Source organism: Convolutriloba macropyga, chromosome 1 (genome assembly GCF_964194025.1).
Source record: "Convolutriloba macropyga chromosome 1, txConMacr16.3, whole genome shotgun sequence".
NCBI classification, from domain to species: domain Eukaryota; kingdom Metazoa; phylum Xenacoelomorpha; order Acoela; family Convolutidae; genus Convolutriloba; species Convolutriloba macropyga.
In genome coordinates this window covers 24,486,605-24,503,544 of record NC_134468.1, presented here as the reverse complement: position 1 = coordinate 24,503,544, position 16,940 = coordinate 24,486,605, and the positions used below count along the sequence as shown (strand labels likewise).

At 32.0% G+C, this 16,940-nt stretch overlaps 1 protein-coding gene across 2 annotated transcripts in view; it reads left to right on the top strand.

Moving 5' to 3' along the window:
* The window catches only part of LOC142336988 (translation factor Guf1, mitochondrial-like), a 60,566-nt gene that overhangs the window by 23,981 nt on the left and 19,645 nt on the right, over positions 1–16,940 (top strand). For both annotated transcript variants that reach the window (XM_075385998.1, XM_075386005.1), the window contains exon 3: positions 5,258–5,600. In XM_075385998.1, coding sequence (XP_075242113.1) covers positions 5,258–5,600 — 343 coding nt within the window. The remainder of the gene's footprint in view (positions 1–5,257; positions 5,601–16,940) is intronic.

Genomic DNA, 16,940 nt, shown 5'->3' with positions numbered 1-16,940 from the left:
TAAATTTCTTAATTTGCATAATTTTCCTCTTAGTCTTAAAGCTAGCAGTTTGGAGTTGCCATCGATGTATAAGGACACTGCTATTTTTTCACCAATGTCTGTTTTCCATGCTTTCTATGCATTAAAAAGATAAATATTATTCAGTGTTGAATATCGATATATTCAAGACGTGAGAGCTGTTAGTGAGTCCACTGCATGAAGCAGAAAGCATTTCTTTTTGTTTCATTTTTTATTTGCACGCCCCAAAGAAGTTTAGTTGACATTTTTGTTTCTCTTGAGATATTTTTAATATAAAGGTTTTATTTCATTTTATTTTTTGCATGCTACTTTTCAGGCTCTTCTCATTTCAGAGCTACAATATTTTGTACAATTGTACAGTTATACGTTGGCTGGTAAATATTTAGCTAAAGTAGGCTTATGAACAAAGCGGCCTCCAGTAAAGATGCATTCAGAGCAAAATCGAGAGAAGACATATAGATTGATTGAGAGCGACATTAAATTTTCTTTGCAGTAGGTTTACAGATTTGTTTTCAATCAGTCCTAATTAGTGTTAGAATTAAGCTTTTTTCTTAATTTGTTATCAAAATACTCTCCGCCAATATCATTTGTTAGTTTTTCTGTTTCAAACCTTTATGCAGCTCAATCTTTGCATCAATTGAATATCTTTAATGTACACATAGATGGAAGCAACTCTTATTGATTGTCAAGACAAAACAACTTACACAGAGTAACAAAGCAGTTTTTTGCAGCTTTTGAACATTTATAAACAAGGAGGCGTTCGCACTTAGATTCCGACAACCCCCCCCCCCCCCCTTGTCCACTTTTTTTTAACTTCATTATCTACCAAATGAGAAAGGAAAGGAAAGTTTCAAAAATACACATACTGTTCGAAATTAGTTATTAATGAGTTCCAGCTGCAAACCACTAAGTGAAAAAATAATGTCGGATTACAGAGCCAATGATACCTACCATTAATAAGACTACGATACAAGACAAACAACGAGAAAATAAAAAAAAACAATTACGGTCAAATTCAATATCCTTTGTTAAAAAATGCAACGTCGGAGATAGCATCAGATAAAACTTAAACTGAACAAATCAACTTGTACTTCACTTCAAATGAGTTTGAAGCTTTCCGTAATAAGACTCGGCAACAAGTGAACAAAAACAAGAATAAAAAAGCAAAGTCATAACAACCATCAGCTTTCATCTAAGATTACTAGATAGATTCTTATGTAACTCCATCATTTAGACATTCAATTAATTAATGTCACGTTGGGGAGCTGATGAGACTTGCCACTGATTAAGCTATGAGACAAATTAAACAAAATAACAGCTAACGAAAACGTTAATTACGTCCGAAAATCTATATTTTTACAGACACTTAATAACTATGTCAAAATGGCATCAGATAAAACCAGACGAAAGTCTAAATAGCCTCAGAAAAAGCACCAGATGAAAACTTAAATGGCATCAGAATAAAGAATAATTCGTACATCTGCAGAAAATATGTGGGACAGGTCTATAATGAGACTATATAAAAAATGGAGAAAAAACAACAAAAGGGCAACATTTGAAAATGCTTTCACATGTCTGAAAGCAATTAAATTCAGTAAAAGTCAGTAAAACTATTAGCTATCAATTGAAAATAATACTGCGTTCTTGTATACTGCGTTAGGAGGCCATGGAGATCTGTCATTATCCAGAATATGTCATAAGACTACAAAAAAGCAACAAATACTTTCAAAAATAAAAAAAATCAGATAAACTTTCAAAGAAGAATTCAGAAAACTGTTGTTGAAGCCGTTACAGTCACGAGGTGTTCTTTCGAGCCATTTTGCTATACTGTATGCGAACCGTCATTTGTGTTGTAATGGCACAATAATGTTAAAAAGAAAATTTAAAACTGGCAATTATCCAGAAACTTTAAAATTTTTACGAAAACCTGGAAGCATTAGAGGCACGAAACCATTAATTAAAAATGATCCTAGATGATGCAACCTATGTACAATAAAACTATGCTACTTTGACAGAAATAAAATTGTAAAACGGCAATTTTCAGAAAATCGCTGATTTTTTTTAAAAAAATCACAATAAGTTTCCAACATAGAAACTAGAAAGATTTAATTGTAGCTTCATAGGAAGCCAGTTGTACATATTCTTTGAGATTAAGTCTTAACCAACAAAATAACAACGAATTCGATGGAACTCAAAATTCTATAAACAATAATACAAAACACATGTGCAGCCATAAAAACCATAAGCTATCAACGGGAAAATTCTTGAATATTCAATTGAGTCACATTAAAACATCAATAGGCCCTCTTTTTTCCAATAAGAAAATACAAAATTGAAACAAAAATATAACCACATGGAATGATCAATCTAAAGAATTTCAAAACATTTTCATAAACCACGTGGTGTCAGAGCCAAAATCAATAGCCTGCAACAATAAAGGCATCAACGTTTGCTTCATGAAAAATTGGATCAGACTTATCATTATTGAGACCAAGTTACTAATTGTCAAAAAAGAACAAGCGGGGCAGAGTTCAAATTTCAATCTTTTATTTTTTCAAAACCGATTTAAACTGTGACCAGTCATCCAGAATGTGTAATACGTCTACGAAAAGAGCAACAAATACTGGTAAAAATTTAATAACATTTTGCACGAAAAGTGTTTCGAAGCTGTTAAAATGAATTCGCGATTCAGTTAATATTGTCTGGATGTTCCTTTGGGTTATGTTTCTTTCAAAGTCAATTGGACCTGTTAAGAAAGTGATTATCTGACACGGCAACACAAAACTAACTTCGAAATTGGGCAAATGTCAAAAAGTAAAAGAAAAACATTTTGAAAACTCTGGTATGAAAGCCAGGAAACCAATAACTAAAAATTGTAAGCACCAGAGACATTGAAATCTTCATTCACTAGAAAGAAGACGCAAAGTAATTTTACTGAGACTGAGCAATGAGTTGTAGGAATGCAGAAGTTGTCCAAAATATAACTAAGATTTTAAAACTAATATATTTAGAGCCATTAAATATCAGCTGAAGGAATAAAAAAGTTTCTCCTAAACTAGTTAGGGAAGCCAACAGCATCTTTTAATATTGAAACACAGTTATGAGACTGCAAAAAGATCTACAAATGCGGGTAAAACAAGACTTCAATTTAAGTTTACCAAGACATTTTTATTGGAAGCCATAAAAACCATGAATTTTACTCTGAAAAGATAACATGTGGTAATTGGGCCTCATCGTCATGTAAATTTCAGCTGTCAATAGTTTTCTTTTAAGAGGAAACAATTTTCGTCTGTAATAAACATAGAATAAAAACAAAAAAGTTCTAAAATTGTTTTTAGAAAAGGCATCGCCCTAATAGAATCATACAAATTTTCATTGTCGAAAACCACGACGAGTCCAAAAGTAGCCTTGATTTTTCTGCCCGTTTGACAACAACAAGTAATTGCTCCAATTGTAATCGATAAAGATAATTGGCAACAAAAATTTCAATGTAAAAATAATGCATTTTGTATATTGATTGTATTGGTTAGCGAAAAACCGTGGAGTATTTTGTTCCAGAACACTATTAAAGAATGGAAAAGTAAAACTAGCCTCTTTTGAGTTTATTCAAAAATGTGTCGGCAGTTTCTATGTCTCAAATTCCGGCAAATTTAAAAGAGGGGGCTAAACAAACCTATTTGATGCCATTTTGGATGAAAAAAGGCTGAATTTTGAAAAATTCTGGAAATTTGAGATCAAAATTTTGGATCAAACGAGTCAGCAAACCATCTCTGTATTCATCAACAAAACTAATAAAACCATTGATAACAAATTTAAATTTAAGCAAAATTGACGAAAATTTGAGCAAAAATTTCGTAAAAATTGAACAGAAACAACGAATATCATTCTAATGTTCACAAACCTCTATAACTGCCTGGAAAAACCGAATTAAAAAACTGTTTAATTCTATATTCCACGCTGTACGAGCTTTTCAATGATGTCACCAAAAAACAGTTGGGCATATAGTTCCTCCTCCGCTAAAGTGGGTCAGAACAACTATAATTTTTTTGCTGCGGCTTCCAGTTGTGTGAATGACCTAGAATACATGCGTTGTTACATTACTCGTGTCTATGCGTTAAAGTAGCGCGTGCGTGTGGGGCAATGAACAGAAATTATAATGCTAGAAATGACCTGAAATATGTGGCTTAGCTGAAGGTCAACACTTTAATAAAACCCTGGATAGTTTAATAAATTACCCTGGAACAATTTTTTCGCTTTTAGCAGCCCTTGAACCAGTGCTCTCTTTGATTCATTTTTGGCCACCTCAATTTTGGGTTTTTAATTCGTTGTCTCCGTTAGTGCTCCTATCGACCATTTGTTCACTCTTCACGGCGATAGCAGTAATTTTCAGTTCCTTTAAGCCCTCAACAATTTGATTTTGTGCTCGGGATGTCATTTCCTCCTCTGTTTGTACTTTGATTCTTAGATAAGTTACGTGATTACTGTTTTTGATCATGTTCAATTTACCCCAGTTAAAAATTTAACTTAATTATCAAATGTTCTATGTTCATACGAATTCTAACTGAAGGTTAATAGAGTGCGCTTCTCCTAAACCCCTATTTGCAGGGCTCTATCTTTTGACGATTGAAATTAAAGTTTTTCAATATAGCGAGGATTAAATAATTATCAGTTTTTGCTTGAAGCTGATTTCTCCTTCCAGTTTTGTTTCAAACAAAAATTTGAGAATTTGAGCTATTTAACTAGTTTAACCATTTTGCTAGTCATTTGAGCTCCTCCACCTGAAACAAAGTGGGGAATCTTTCATGGCGACATGATGGTTTTTCCTGATTTTTTTTCAAATTTGCCCATTTACAAGGCTAAGAGGACCCAATTTTTGTGTTCATATCATAATGTAGAGGATAAGAAACAAAATGACTGTCAAAGTTCACCAATCTCCTTTTTGTAATTTCCCGCCAAATTGCTGTACGTTGGTTTCGTAAGAGAATTTTTTCAAATTGGAAATACGTTGATACCACGTTTATTAGAGCAAAAAAATTGGAAGTCATCATTTTTGCGTAGAGTTTTGCGAAAGCAACAATCCTAAGGCCAGGATGACAATTTTTCTTATCGGGCAATAGACTAGTGAAATATAAGAACAATGAAAGTAGTAAACGGAGTAAAATCAGTTCGAATCTGTTATATCTAACTAATGGGCTAATTTATGAAGTTTTAATTTAATCTTGACTGCTGTAATATGTAGGTAACTTCTTCCTGGCCTTTGAAAGGAACCTGGTCATCATACCTACTCTCAATAAAATAGATCTGAAGTCTGCAGTTCCTGATCTCGTTACAAAACAGATGAAAGAAGTATTTGATATGAATGATAAAGAATTCATTCGTGTCAGTGCTAAAACTGGAATTGGCATCACCGAATTGCTAGACTCAATTGTGGAAAGAATACCTCCTCCCACAGTGCAGCCTGAAGAGCCGTTGAAGGCGATGATATTTGACTCGCAGTTTGTGGGTGGAAAAGGTTACAGATGTAGTGTATTTGTAACTGATGGTGATTTGAAGAAAGGACAAGATGTCCAGTTATACACAAGGTGATAAATAATTTTCAAAAGGTGTAAAATATATAATGGACCTTTTAACTTAGCTATCATTCTGTTTGTCCGAGTTCTGCTCTTTTTAATAGCCGCACAGCGATAGCTGGGGCTATTATTGGACTTCTCTTGGTTTTTACGATTCGAAGAGGAGTATTGGTTTTCTTAAAGTTTTTACGACTCGAAGAGGAGTATTGGTTTTCTCTCGGTTTTTTTTACGACTCGAAGAGGAGTATTGGTTTTCTCTCGGTCTTTTTTTTACAGGAAGTAGATTTGTTCACGCGGCATTTTGACCTGAAAGCAAAAGTGAGAAAAGCTGTCTTGGTGAACAGATTTTCGCTAAGCGAGAGAAGTTTTTTGATCATGCGCTGCGTTTAGTGAATGACTTTTTGACTTTGAAAAGTAGTTTTTGACTGAATGGCACATATAGATAACCGTTTTTAGCCGTTTTTTCGTCTAAGTGGCCTAGTTTTTTTGCTTGTAATTTGGTTTTTTTGAAGAAATAATTTTTAATCGATGCTATGTTGAAATGTAAACCCCGGAAATTGATAGCACAGTATTTTGCATAGCCTGAAATTGCGTTTCAAATGCGAAATTGGCACATATTTCTTGATTTTTTAGTTAATTTTTGGCTTTTTTCCTATTAATTTCTTCATTTTTGGATCTTTTAGCTGTTTTTTTGTCAAAAATCAGTTAATATGGCAACTTCCCTTTGATAATTCATATACTCATTGCCTCTTTCTACCTCTATGTAATTTTGTTTCATAAAATTGTACATTTGCTAATCCGATTTTCGTAGTTTTTTTCCGATTTTCGTCAGTTTTTTTGTTTGTATTTTGGTTGTAATTGTTAGAAATAGCCTTTTTGTGCATTATGAGGAACTTTAATTTGGTTTCAATAGAAATTCATTTATTTTTTGGCATTAAGTGTTTGAAAAAAGTTAAAACTTTTTCATAAATGTAGTCTTAAAAGTTTTTTGACTATTTTTTTGTTTCAATGTGTCGTACTCATGAATTCTGCTTTTTCCTATTTTTTGTTCTCTTCAGGAGGATAGATGTTTGTATCGGATGACTAGTTATCGTTTCTATGTCTTGAATGCTGAACAATGAAATGTATTTGTTTTTCTTGAAATTTTTAAATTGATTTTTAACTTTCAAAATCAATTATGTCTTTTTGTTACGGTGTTCCTTACATTGTGCCCATATTCCTCACATTCTAGTTAGTATCTTTCTCTGGAACCTACATTTATTTTTGGTATATTGATTTTTTCAGTTGTTAAAAATGAATGATTTCAGCTTTTTCTTAGATTTTCGTCATTTCTTTGGTTTGCAATTGATTTCATTCAACATAAGGCAATACTGAGAGTTTGATAGCCAGCCTTTTCCAAAATTTCCACTTTTGACTATTTACTGCAACTTTCTTCCGGCCTTGGTATTAATTCAAACGATATTAATTCAAACTATTTTTTGCCTTTGAATATTCTTCTGCTGCTTATGTCTTTTCTATGATCAATTTAATTTTCGATTTAGTATGAATTCATGTTGCCTAGCATATGTAGAACGAGGAACAAGTGTGTGTTGTTTTTTGTCTTAATTGCAGTGAATAGAAGAGTAATCATAGGTGTTTTCTGTTTCTTAAATTTCAGATTTCTGTTTTGAAAAGATTTAACTTAGTTTCTAAGATTATTATCTGCGGTTTGCTTTCGCGATCTTTTTCGGATTAGAATCATGAATTATTTGAGGGCAATTGATGACCTTGCCAGTTTTTTCAGACCATCATTTTTTTGACCACCTTGATCATTTCGGTTTTTTTAACGTTACCAAACGGTTTCAATAATAAATAGCCGCACAGCGATAGCTGGGGCTATTATTGGCCTTCTCTTGTTTTTTTTTATTTCGTCGTCACGATTTTTGTTACGACCATATGACGTCACAACCGCTTTAAATCTGCTTTTTGTTCATTCCTGCAATTTCAACTGATGTGCGTGTGTGACGTCATTTTTCGCTCTTAGTGGAGCGAGTTTTTGTTCATTTGCGTGATTAAATTTATGGTCACACTCGACTTACCTCACTCTCAAAAATGACTTCCTCACTTTGAAATTGACTTTTATTTACTTTAATTCAAAGAGATAAGGTCAAATGGGTGTGTGTCACTCTAAATGAAGTAGTTTTTGAAAGTAGTTTTTGACTGAATGGCACATATAGATAACCGTTTTTAGCCGTTTTTTCGTCTAAGTGGCCTAGTTTTTTTGCTTGTAATTTGGTTTTTTTGAAGAAATAATTTTTATTCGATGCTATGTTGAAATGTAAACCCCGGAAATTGATAGCACATTATTTTGCATAGCCTGAAATTGCGTTTCAAATGCGAAATTGGCACATATTTCTTGATTTTTTAGTTAATTTTTGGCTTTTTTCCTATTAATTTCTTCATTTTTGGATCTTTTAGCTGTTTTTTTGTCAAAAATCAGTTAATATGGCAACTTCCCTTTGATAATTCATATACTCATTGCCTCTTTCTACCTCTATGTAATTTTGTTTCATAAAATTGTACATTTGCTAATCCGATTTTCGTAGTTTTTTTCCGATTTTCGTCAGTTTTTTTGTTTGTATTTTGGTTGTAATTGTTAGAAATAGTCTTTTTGTGCAACTTGAGGAACTTTAATTTGGTTTCAATAGAAATTCATTTATTTTTTGGCATTAAGTTTTTGAAAAAAGTTAAAACTTTTTCATAAATGCAGTCTTAAAAATTTTTTGACTATTTTTTTGTTTCAATGTGTCGTACTCATGAATTCTGCTTTTTCCTATTTTTTGTTCTCTTCAGGAGGATAGATGTTTGTATCGGATGACTAGTTATCGTTTCTATGTCTTGAATGCTGAACAATGAAATGTATTTGTTTTTCTTGAAATTTTTGAATTGATTTTTAACTTTCAAAATCAATTGTGTCTTTTTGTTACGGTGTTCCTTACATTGTGCCCATATTCCTCACATTCTAGTTAGTATCTTTCTCTGGAACCTACATTTATTTTTGGTATATTGATTTTTTCAGTTGTTAAAAATGAATGATTTCAGCTTTTTCTTAGATTTTCGTCATTTCTTTGGTTTGCAATTGATTTCATTCAACATAAGGCAGTACTGAGAGTTTCATAGCCAGCCTTTTCCAAAATTTTCACTTTTGACTATTTACTGCAACTTTCTTCCGGCCTTGGTATTAATTCAAACGATATTAATTAAAACTATTTTTTGCCTTTGAATATTCTTCTGCTGCTTATGTCTTTTCTATGATCAATTTAATTTTCGATTTAGTATGAATTCATGTTGCCTAGCATATGTAGAACGAGGAACAAGTGTGTGTGTTGTTTTTTGTCTTAATTGCAGTGAATAGAAGAGTAATCATAGGTGTTTTCTGTTTCTTAAATTTCAGATTTCTGTTTTGAAAAGATTTAACTTAGTTTCTAAGATTATTATCTGCGGTTTGCTTTCGCGATCTTTTTCGGATTAGAATCATGAATTATTTGAGGGCAATTGATGACCTTGCCAGTTTTTTCAGACCATCACTTTTTTGACCACCTTGATCTTTTCGGTTTTTTTAACGTTACCAAACGGTTACAATAATAAATAGCCGCACAGCGATAGCTGGGGCTATTATTGGCCTTCTCTTGTTTTTTTTTATTTCGTCGTCACGATTTTTGTTACGACCATATGACGTCACAACCACTTTAAATCTGCTTTTTGTTCATTCCTGCAATTTCAACTGAAGTGCGTGTGTGACGTCATTTTTCGCTCTTAGTGGAGCGAGTTTTTGTTCATTTGCGTGATTAAATTTATGGTCACACTCGACTTACCTCACTCTCAAAAATGACTTCCTCACTTTGAAATTGACTTTTATTTACTTTAATTCAAAGAGATAAGGTCAAATGGGTGTGTGTCACTCTAAATGAAGGTTATTTGAGAGCAGCTAATAGAGGCAGCAAAAACTTATACAGATTTTTAATCAAAGTATACATATCAGCCTTCAATGAAAAGACGATTTTTTGGTCTGTCTTTCTATTGTTTTTTTAGACTGCAGATCTATGAAGCTATTGCGGTTATTTTCTGGCAATCTACCAGCTATATGATAAAATTCTGCTGTATTTTGTTTCTCTTGGTGACAGTGCTTTAAGTTTCACCAATTTTTATAGCAGACCTGGTGAGGTAGTGAGTTAATGGTTTAATACAAAAGGTAGTGTGTTCCGCTGCAATTACGGTTTTGTTAGTGAAGTTTTGACGCTTCGAGTTGCTTCCAGAATTCTTCCGGCTATGTTCTTAAGGTTTTTTTTTACCTGAAGTACTATTCGTTCAGACGATGTTTTGACCTAAAAGCGAAAGCGAGTAAAATTGCAATGTGAACTAATTTTCCTGAGCGAGAGAAGTTTTTTGATCATGCGCAGCGTTTAGTGAATGACTTTTTGACATTGAAAAGTAGTTTTTGACTGAATGGCACATATAGATAACCGTGTTTAGCCGTTTTATCGTCTAAGCGGCCCAATTTTTTTGCTTTTAATTTGATTTCTTGTAGAAAAAAAATTATTCGATACTAAATTGAAATGTCAACCTCTGAAATTGATGCCACAGTGTTTTGCATAGCCTGAAATTGCGTTTCAAATGCGAAATTGGCACATATTTCTTGATTTTTTAGTTAATTTTTGGCTTTTTTCTTTTAATTTCTTCATTTTTGGATCTTTTAGCTGTTTTTTTGTCAAAAATCAGTTAATATGGCAACTTCCTTTTGATAATTCATATACTCATTGCCTCTTTCTACCTCTATGTAATTTTGTTTCATAAAATTGTACATTTGCTAATCCGATTTTCGTAGTTTTTTTCCGATTTTCGTCAGTTTTTTTGTTTGTATTTTGGTTGTAATTGTTAGAAATAGTCTTTTTGTGCAACATGAGGATCTTTAATTTGGTTTCAATAGAAATTCATTTTTTTTTGGCATTAAGTTTTTGAAAAAAGTTAAAACTTTTTCATAAATGCAGTCTTAAAAGTTTTTTGACTATTTTTTTGTTTCAATGTGTCGTACTCATGAATTCTGCTTTTTCCTATTTTTTGTTCTCTTCAGGAGGATAGATGTTTGTATCGGATGACTAGTTATCGTTTCTATGTCTTGAATGCTGAACAATGAAATGTATTTGTTTTTCTTGAAAATTTTAAATTGATTCTTAACTTTCAAAATCAATTATGCCTTTTTGTTACGGTGTTCCTTACATTGTGCCCATATTCTTCACATTCTAGTTAGTATCTTTCTCTGGAACCTACATTTATTTATGGTATATTGATTTTTTCAGTTGTTAAAAATGAATGATTTCAGCTTTTTCATAGATTTTCGTCATTTCTTTGGTTTGCAATTGATTTCATTCAACATAAGGCAGTACTGAGAGTTTGATAGCCAGCCTTTTTCCAAAATTTCCACTTTTGACTATTTACTGCAACTTTCTTCCGGCCTTGGTATTAATTCAAACGATATTAATTCAAACTATTTCTTGCCTTTGAATATTCTTCTGCTGCTTATGTCTTCTCTATGATCAATTTAATTTTCGATTTAGTATGAATTCATGTTGCCTAACATATGTAGAACGAGGAACAAGTGTGTGTTGGTTTTTGTCTTAATTGCAGTGAATAGAAGTGTAATCATAGGTGTTTTCTGTTTCTTAAATTTCAGATTTCTGTTTTGAAAAGATTTAACTTAGTTTCTAAGATTATTATCTGCGGTTTGCTTTCGCGATCTTTTTCGGATTAGAATCATGAATTATTTGAGGGCAATTGATGACCTTGCCAGTTTTTCCAGACCATCACTTTTTTTACCACCCTGATCATTTCGATTTTTTTAACGTTACCAAACGGTTTCAAAAATAAATAGCCGCACAGCGATAGCTGGGGCCATTATTGGCCTTCTCTTGGTTTTTTTTTTATTTCGTCACGATTTTTGTTACGACCATATGACGTCACAACCTCTTTAAATCTGCTTTTTGTTCATTCTTTCATGCAATTTCAACTGAAGTGCGTGTGTGACGTCATTTTTCGCTCTTAGTGGAGCGCGTTTTTGTTCATTTGCGTGATTAAATTTATGGTCACACTCGACTTACCTCACTCTCAAAAATGACTTCCTCACTTTGAAATTGACTTTTATTTACTTTAATTCAAAGAGATAAGGTCAAATGGGTGTGTGTCACTCTAAATGAAGGTTATTTGAGAGCAGCTTATAGAGGCAGCAAAAACTTATACAGATTTTTAATCAAAGTATACATATCAGCCTTCAATGAAAAGACGATTTTTTGGTCTGTCTTTCTATTGTTTTTTTTAGACTGCAGATCTATGAAGCTATTGCGGTTATTTTCTGGCAATCTACCAGCTATATTTTAAATATCTGCTGTATTTTGTTTCTCTTGGTGACAGTGCTTTAAGTTTCACCAATTTTTATAGCAGACCTGGTGAGGTAGTGAGTTAATGGTTTAATACAAAAGGTAGTGGCTTCCGCTGCAATTACGGTTTTGTTAGTGAAGTTTTGACGCTTCGAGTCGCTTCCGGAATTCTTCCGGCTATGTTCTTAAGGTTTTTTTACCTGAAGTACTATTCGTTCAGACGATGTTTTGACCTAGAAGCGAAAGCGAGTAAAATTGCAATGTGAACTAATTTTCCTGAGCGAGAGAAGTTTTTTGATCATGCGCTGAGTTTAGTGAATAACTTTTTGACATTGAAAGTAGTTTTTGACTGAATGGCACATATAGATCATATAGATAACCGTTTTTAGCCGTTTTTTCGTCTAAGTGGCCTAGTTTTTTTGCTTGTAATATGGTTTTTTTGAAGAAATAATTTTTAATCGATGCTATGTTGAAATGTAAACCCCGGAAATTGATAGCACAGTATTTTGCATAGCCTGAAATTGCGTTTCAAATGCGAAATTGGCACATATTTCTTTATTTTTTAGTTAATTTTTGGCTTTTTTTCTATTAATTTCTTCATTTTTGGATCTTTTAGCTGATTTTTTGTCAAAAATCAGTTAATATGGCAACTTCCCTTTGATAATTCATATACTCATTGCCTCTTTCTACCTCTATGTAATTTTGTTTCATAAAATTGTACATTTGCTAATCCGATTTTGGTAGTTTTTTGCCAATTTTTTTCAATTTTTTGTTTGTATTTTGCTTTTAATTACTAGAAAGTATTTTGGGGAACATGAGGGACTCTAATTTCGTTTCAATAAAAATTCACTTATTTTTTGGTGTTAAGTTTTTGAAAAAACAGATAAATTTTTTTCTTAAATGCAGTCTTAAATATTTTTTGACCACTTTTTTGCAAAATGTTTCATTGTTTCGTATGTCTGAATTCTGCTTTTTTCTTGTTTTATTCTGTTCAGCAAGTTGGATTTTTTTCTCGAATGACTCGTTGTCTTTTCTATGTCTCGAATGCTGATCAATGAAATGTACTCGTTTTTCTTGATTTTTTTAAATTTGATTTTCAACTTTCAAAAATCAAGAATTGGTCTTTTTGTTACGGTGTTCCTAACATTGTGTCCACATTCTTCACCTACTTTTGTATTCGTTATATTGATTTTTTCAGTTTTTAAAAAATTGAATGATTTCAGCTTTTTCTTAGATCTTGGTTTCTTCGGTTTGCAATTGATTTAATTCAAAATAAGGTAGTACTGGGAGTTTGTTAGAAAGTCTTTTCCAACATTTTGACTAATTACTATTCATTGCAATTTTCTTCCGGGCTTGGTATTGTTTTTAGACGATTGTTTGCCTTTGAATATTATTCTGTTGCTTTTGTTTTTCTATGATTAATTTAATTTTTGAATTAGTATGAAATCATGTTGTCTAGCATATATACAACAAGGAAGAATCATGTATTATTTTTGTCTCAATTGCCGCGATTAGAAATCTAATTGTAGTGGTTCTCTGATTCTTAAGTTTGAGCACTCTTTTTTGAATAATTTTGTCTTTCCTGTCTTTTGAAAAGTTTTTATCTGCCGTTTGCTTTCGCGATCTTTTTGAGATTAGAATAATTAATTATCTGAGGGCAATTCATGAACCTGTCAGCTTTGTCAGGCTATCAGTTTTTTGACCATCCTAAAAACGTCAGACTTTTTTACCGTTACCAAACTTTTTCAATAATAAAATTTTGCTGGTTTTTCTTTCTCTTGGTGACAATGGTTTAAATTTCACCGATTTTTAGATCAGACCCGCGGAGGTAATGAGTTATTGGTTTAATACAAAAGGTAATGGCTTCAGCTTTTTGTGAAGTTTTGGTGCTTCGAGTCGCTTCCGGATTTCTGCCGGCTATGTTTTTTTTACAGGAAGTAGATTTGTTCACGCGGCATTTTGACCTAAAAGCGAAAGTGAGAAAAGCTGTCTTGGTGAACAGATATTCGCTAAGCGAGAGAAGTTTTTTTGATCATGCGCTGCGATTAGTGAATGACTTTTTGACTTTGAAAAGTAGTTTTTGACTGAATTGCACATATAGATGACCGTTTTTAGCCGTTTTTTCATCTAAGTGGCCCAATTTTTTTGCTTTTAGTTTGGTTTATTGTAGAAATAAATTTTATTCGATACTATATTGAAATGTCAGCCTCGGAAATTGATACCACAGTGTTTCGCAGAGCCTGAAAATGCGTTTCAAGTTGAAAATTGACACCTAATTTTTTATTTTTTAGTTAGTTTTTGGCTTTTTTGATATTAATTTCATCATTTTTGGATCTTTTAACCGTCTTTTTGTCAAAAATCAGTTAATATGGCAACTTCTCTTTGATAATTCCTATACTCAACGCCTCTTTCTACCTCGATGTAATTTGGTTTCATAAAATTGTACATATGCTAATCCGATTTTGGTTGTTTTTTTTCGATTTTCGTCAGTTTTTTGTTTGTATTTTGGTTGTAATGGCTAAAAAAGTTTTTTTAATGCAACATGAGGGACTTTGATTTCGTTTCAATAAAAATTCAATCATTTTTGGCGTTAAGTTTTGAAAAAACAGTTAAAATTTTTTCATAAATGCAGTCTTAACTTAAGTTCTTTGGCCATTTTTTTGCAAGATGTTTCAATATTTCGTATTTATGAATTCTGCTTTTTCCTATTTTTTGTTCTCTTCCGGAGGATAAATCTTTGTATCGGATGACTAGTTATCTTTTCTAGGTCTTAAATGCTGAACAATGAAATGTATTCGTTTTTCTTGAATTTTTTAAATTGATTTTCAACTTTCAAAAATCAAGAATGTCTTTTTGTTACGGTGTTCCTTACATTGTGCCCATATTTACATTCTAATTAGTATCATTCTAGCTTTGTCCTGACACCTACTTTTGTTTTCGGTATATTGATCTTTTCAGTTGTAAAAAAATCAATGATTTCAGCTTTTTCTTAGATTTTTGTCATTTCTTTGGTTTGCAATTGATTTCATTCAACATAAGGCAGTACTGAGAGTTTGAGAGCAAGCTTTTTCCAAAATCTCCACTTATGATTTTTTACTACAGCTTTCTTCAGGCCTTGGTATTAAATAAAACGATTTTTTGCCTTTGAATATTCTGCTGCTTATGTCTTTTCTATGATCATTTTTATTTTTGATTTAGTATGAAATCATGTTGTCTAGCTTATGTACAAGAAGGAACAGGTGTGTGTTGTTTTTTGTCTTAATTGCAGTGTGAACTAATTTTTTCTGAGCGAGAGAAGTTTTTTGATCATGCGCTGCGTTTAGTGAATGACTTTTTGACATTGAAAAGTAGTTTTTGACTGAATGGCACATATAGATAACCGTGTTTAGCCGTTTTATCGTCTAAGCGGCCCAATTTTTTTGCTTTTAATTTGATTTCTTGTAGAAAAAAAATTATTCGATACTAAATTGAAATGTCAACCTCTGAAATTGATGCCACAGTGTTTTGCATAGCCTGAAATTGCGTTTCAAATGCGAAATTGGCACATATTTCTTGATTTTTTAGTTAATTTTTGGCTTTTTTTCTTTTAATTTCTTCATTTTTGGATCTTTTAGCTGTTTTTTTTGTCAAAAATCAGTTAATATGGCAACTTCCTTTTGATAATTCATATACTCATTGCCTCTTTTTACCTCTAAGTAATTTTGTTTCATAAAATTGTACATTTGCTAATCCGATTTTCGTAGTTTTTTGCCAATTTTTTTCAGTTTTTTGTCTATATTTTGCTTTTAATTACTAGAAATAGTTTTTTGGGCAACATGAGGGACTCTAATTTCGTTTCAATAAAAATTCAATCATTTTTGGCGTTAAGTTTTGAAAAAACAGTTAAAATTTTTTCATAAATGCAGTCTTAACTTAAGTTCTTTGGCCATTTTTTTGCAAGATGTTTCAATATTTCGTATTTATGAATTCTGCTTTTTCCTATTTTTTGTTCTCTTCCGGAGGATAAATCTTTGTATCGGATGACTAGTTAACTTTTCTAGGTCTTAAAAGCTGAACAATGAAATGTATTCGTTTTTCTTGAATTTTTTAAAATGATTTTCAACTTTCAAAAATCAAGAATGTCTTTTTGTTACGGTGTTCCTTACATTGTGCCCATATTTACATTCTAATTAGTATCATTCTAGCTTTGTCCTGACACCTACTTTTGTTTTCGGTATATTGATCTTTTCAGTTGTAAAAAAATCAATGATTTCAGCTTTTTCTTAGATTTTCGTCATTTCTTTGGTTTGCAATTGATTTCATTCAACATAAGGCAGTTCTGAGAGTTTAAAAATTTCCAATTATGATTATTTACTACAGCTTTTTTCAGGCCTTGGTATTAAATAAAACGATTTTTTGCCTTTGAATATTCTGCTGCTTATGTCTTTTCTATGATCAATTTTATTTTTGATTTAGTATGAAATCATGTTGTCTAGCTTATGTACAAGAAGGAACAGGTGTGTGTTGTATTTTGTCTTAATTGCAGTTATTTGAAGTGTAATTATAGGTGTTTTCTTGTTCTTAAATTTGAGCTTTTTTGAAAAGTTTAAACTTAGTTTCTAAGATCATTATCTGCCGTTTGCTTTCGCGATCTTTTTCAGATTAGAATCTTGAGTTATTTGAGGGCTATTGATAACCTTGTCAGCTTTTTCAGACTATCAGGTTTTTGGTTTTAACCACCTTAATTATTTTGGATTTTTTAACGTTACCAAAGGTTTTCAATAATATAAAATTTTTCTGCATTTTGTTTCTCTTGTTGACAGTGGTTTAAGTTTCACCAGTTTTAGAGCAGACCTGGGGAGGTAGTGTTTTAATGGTTTTATACAAAAGGTAGTGGCTTCCGTTGCAATTACGGTTTTGTTAGTGAAGTTCTGACGCTTTGAGTCGCTTCCGGAATTCTTCC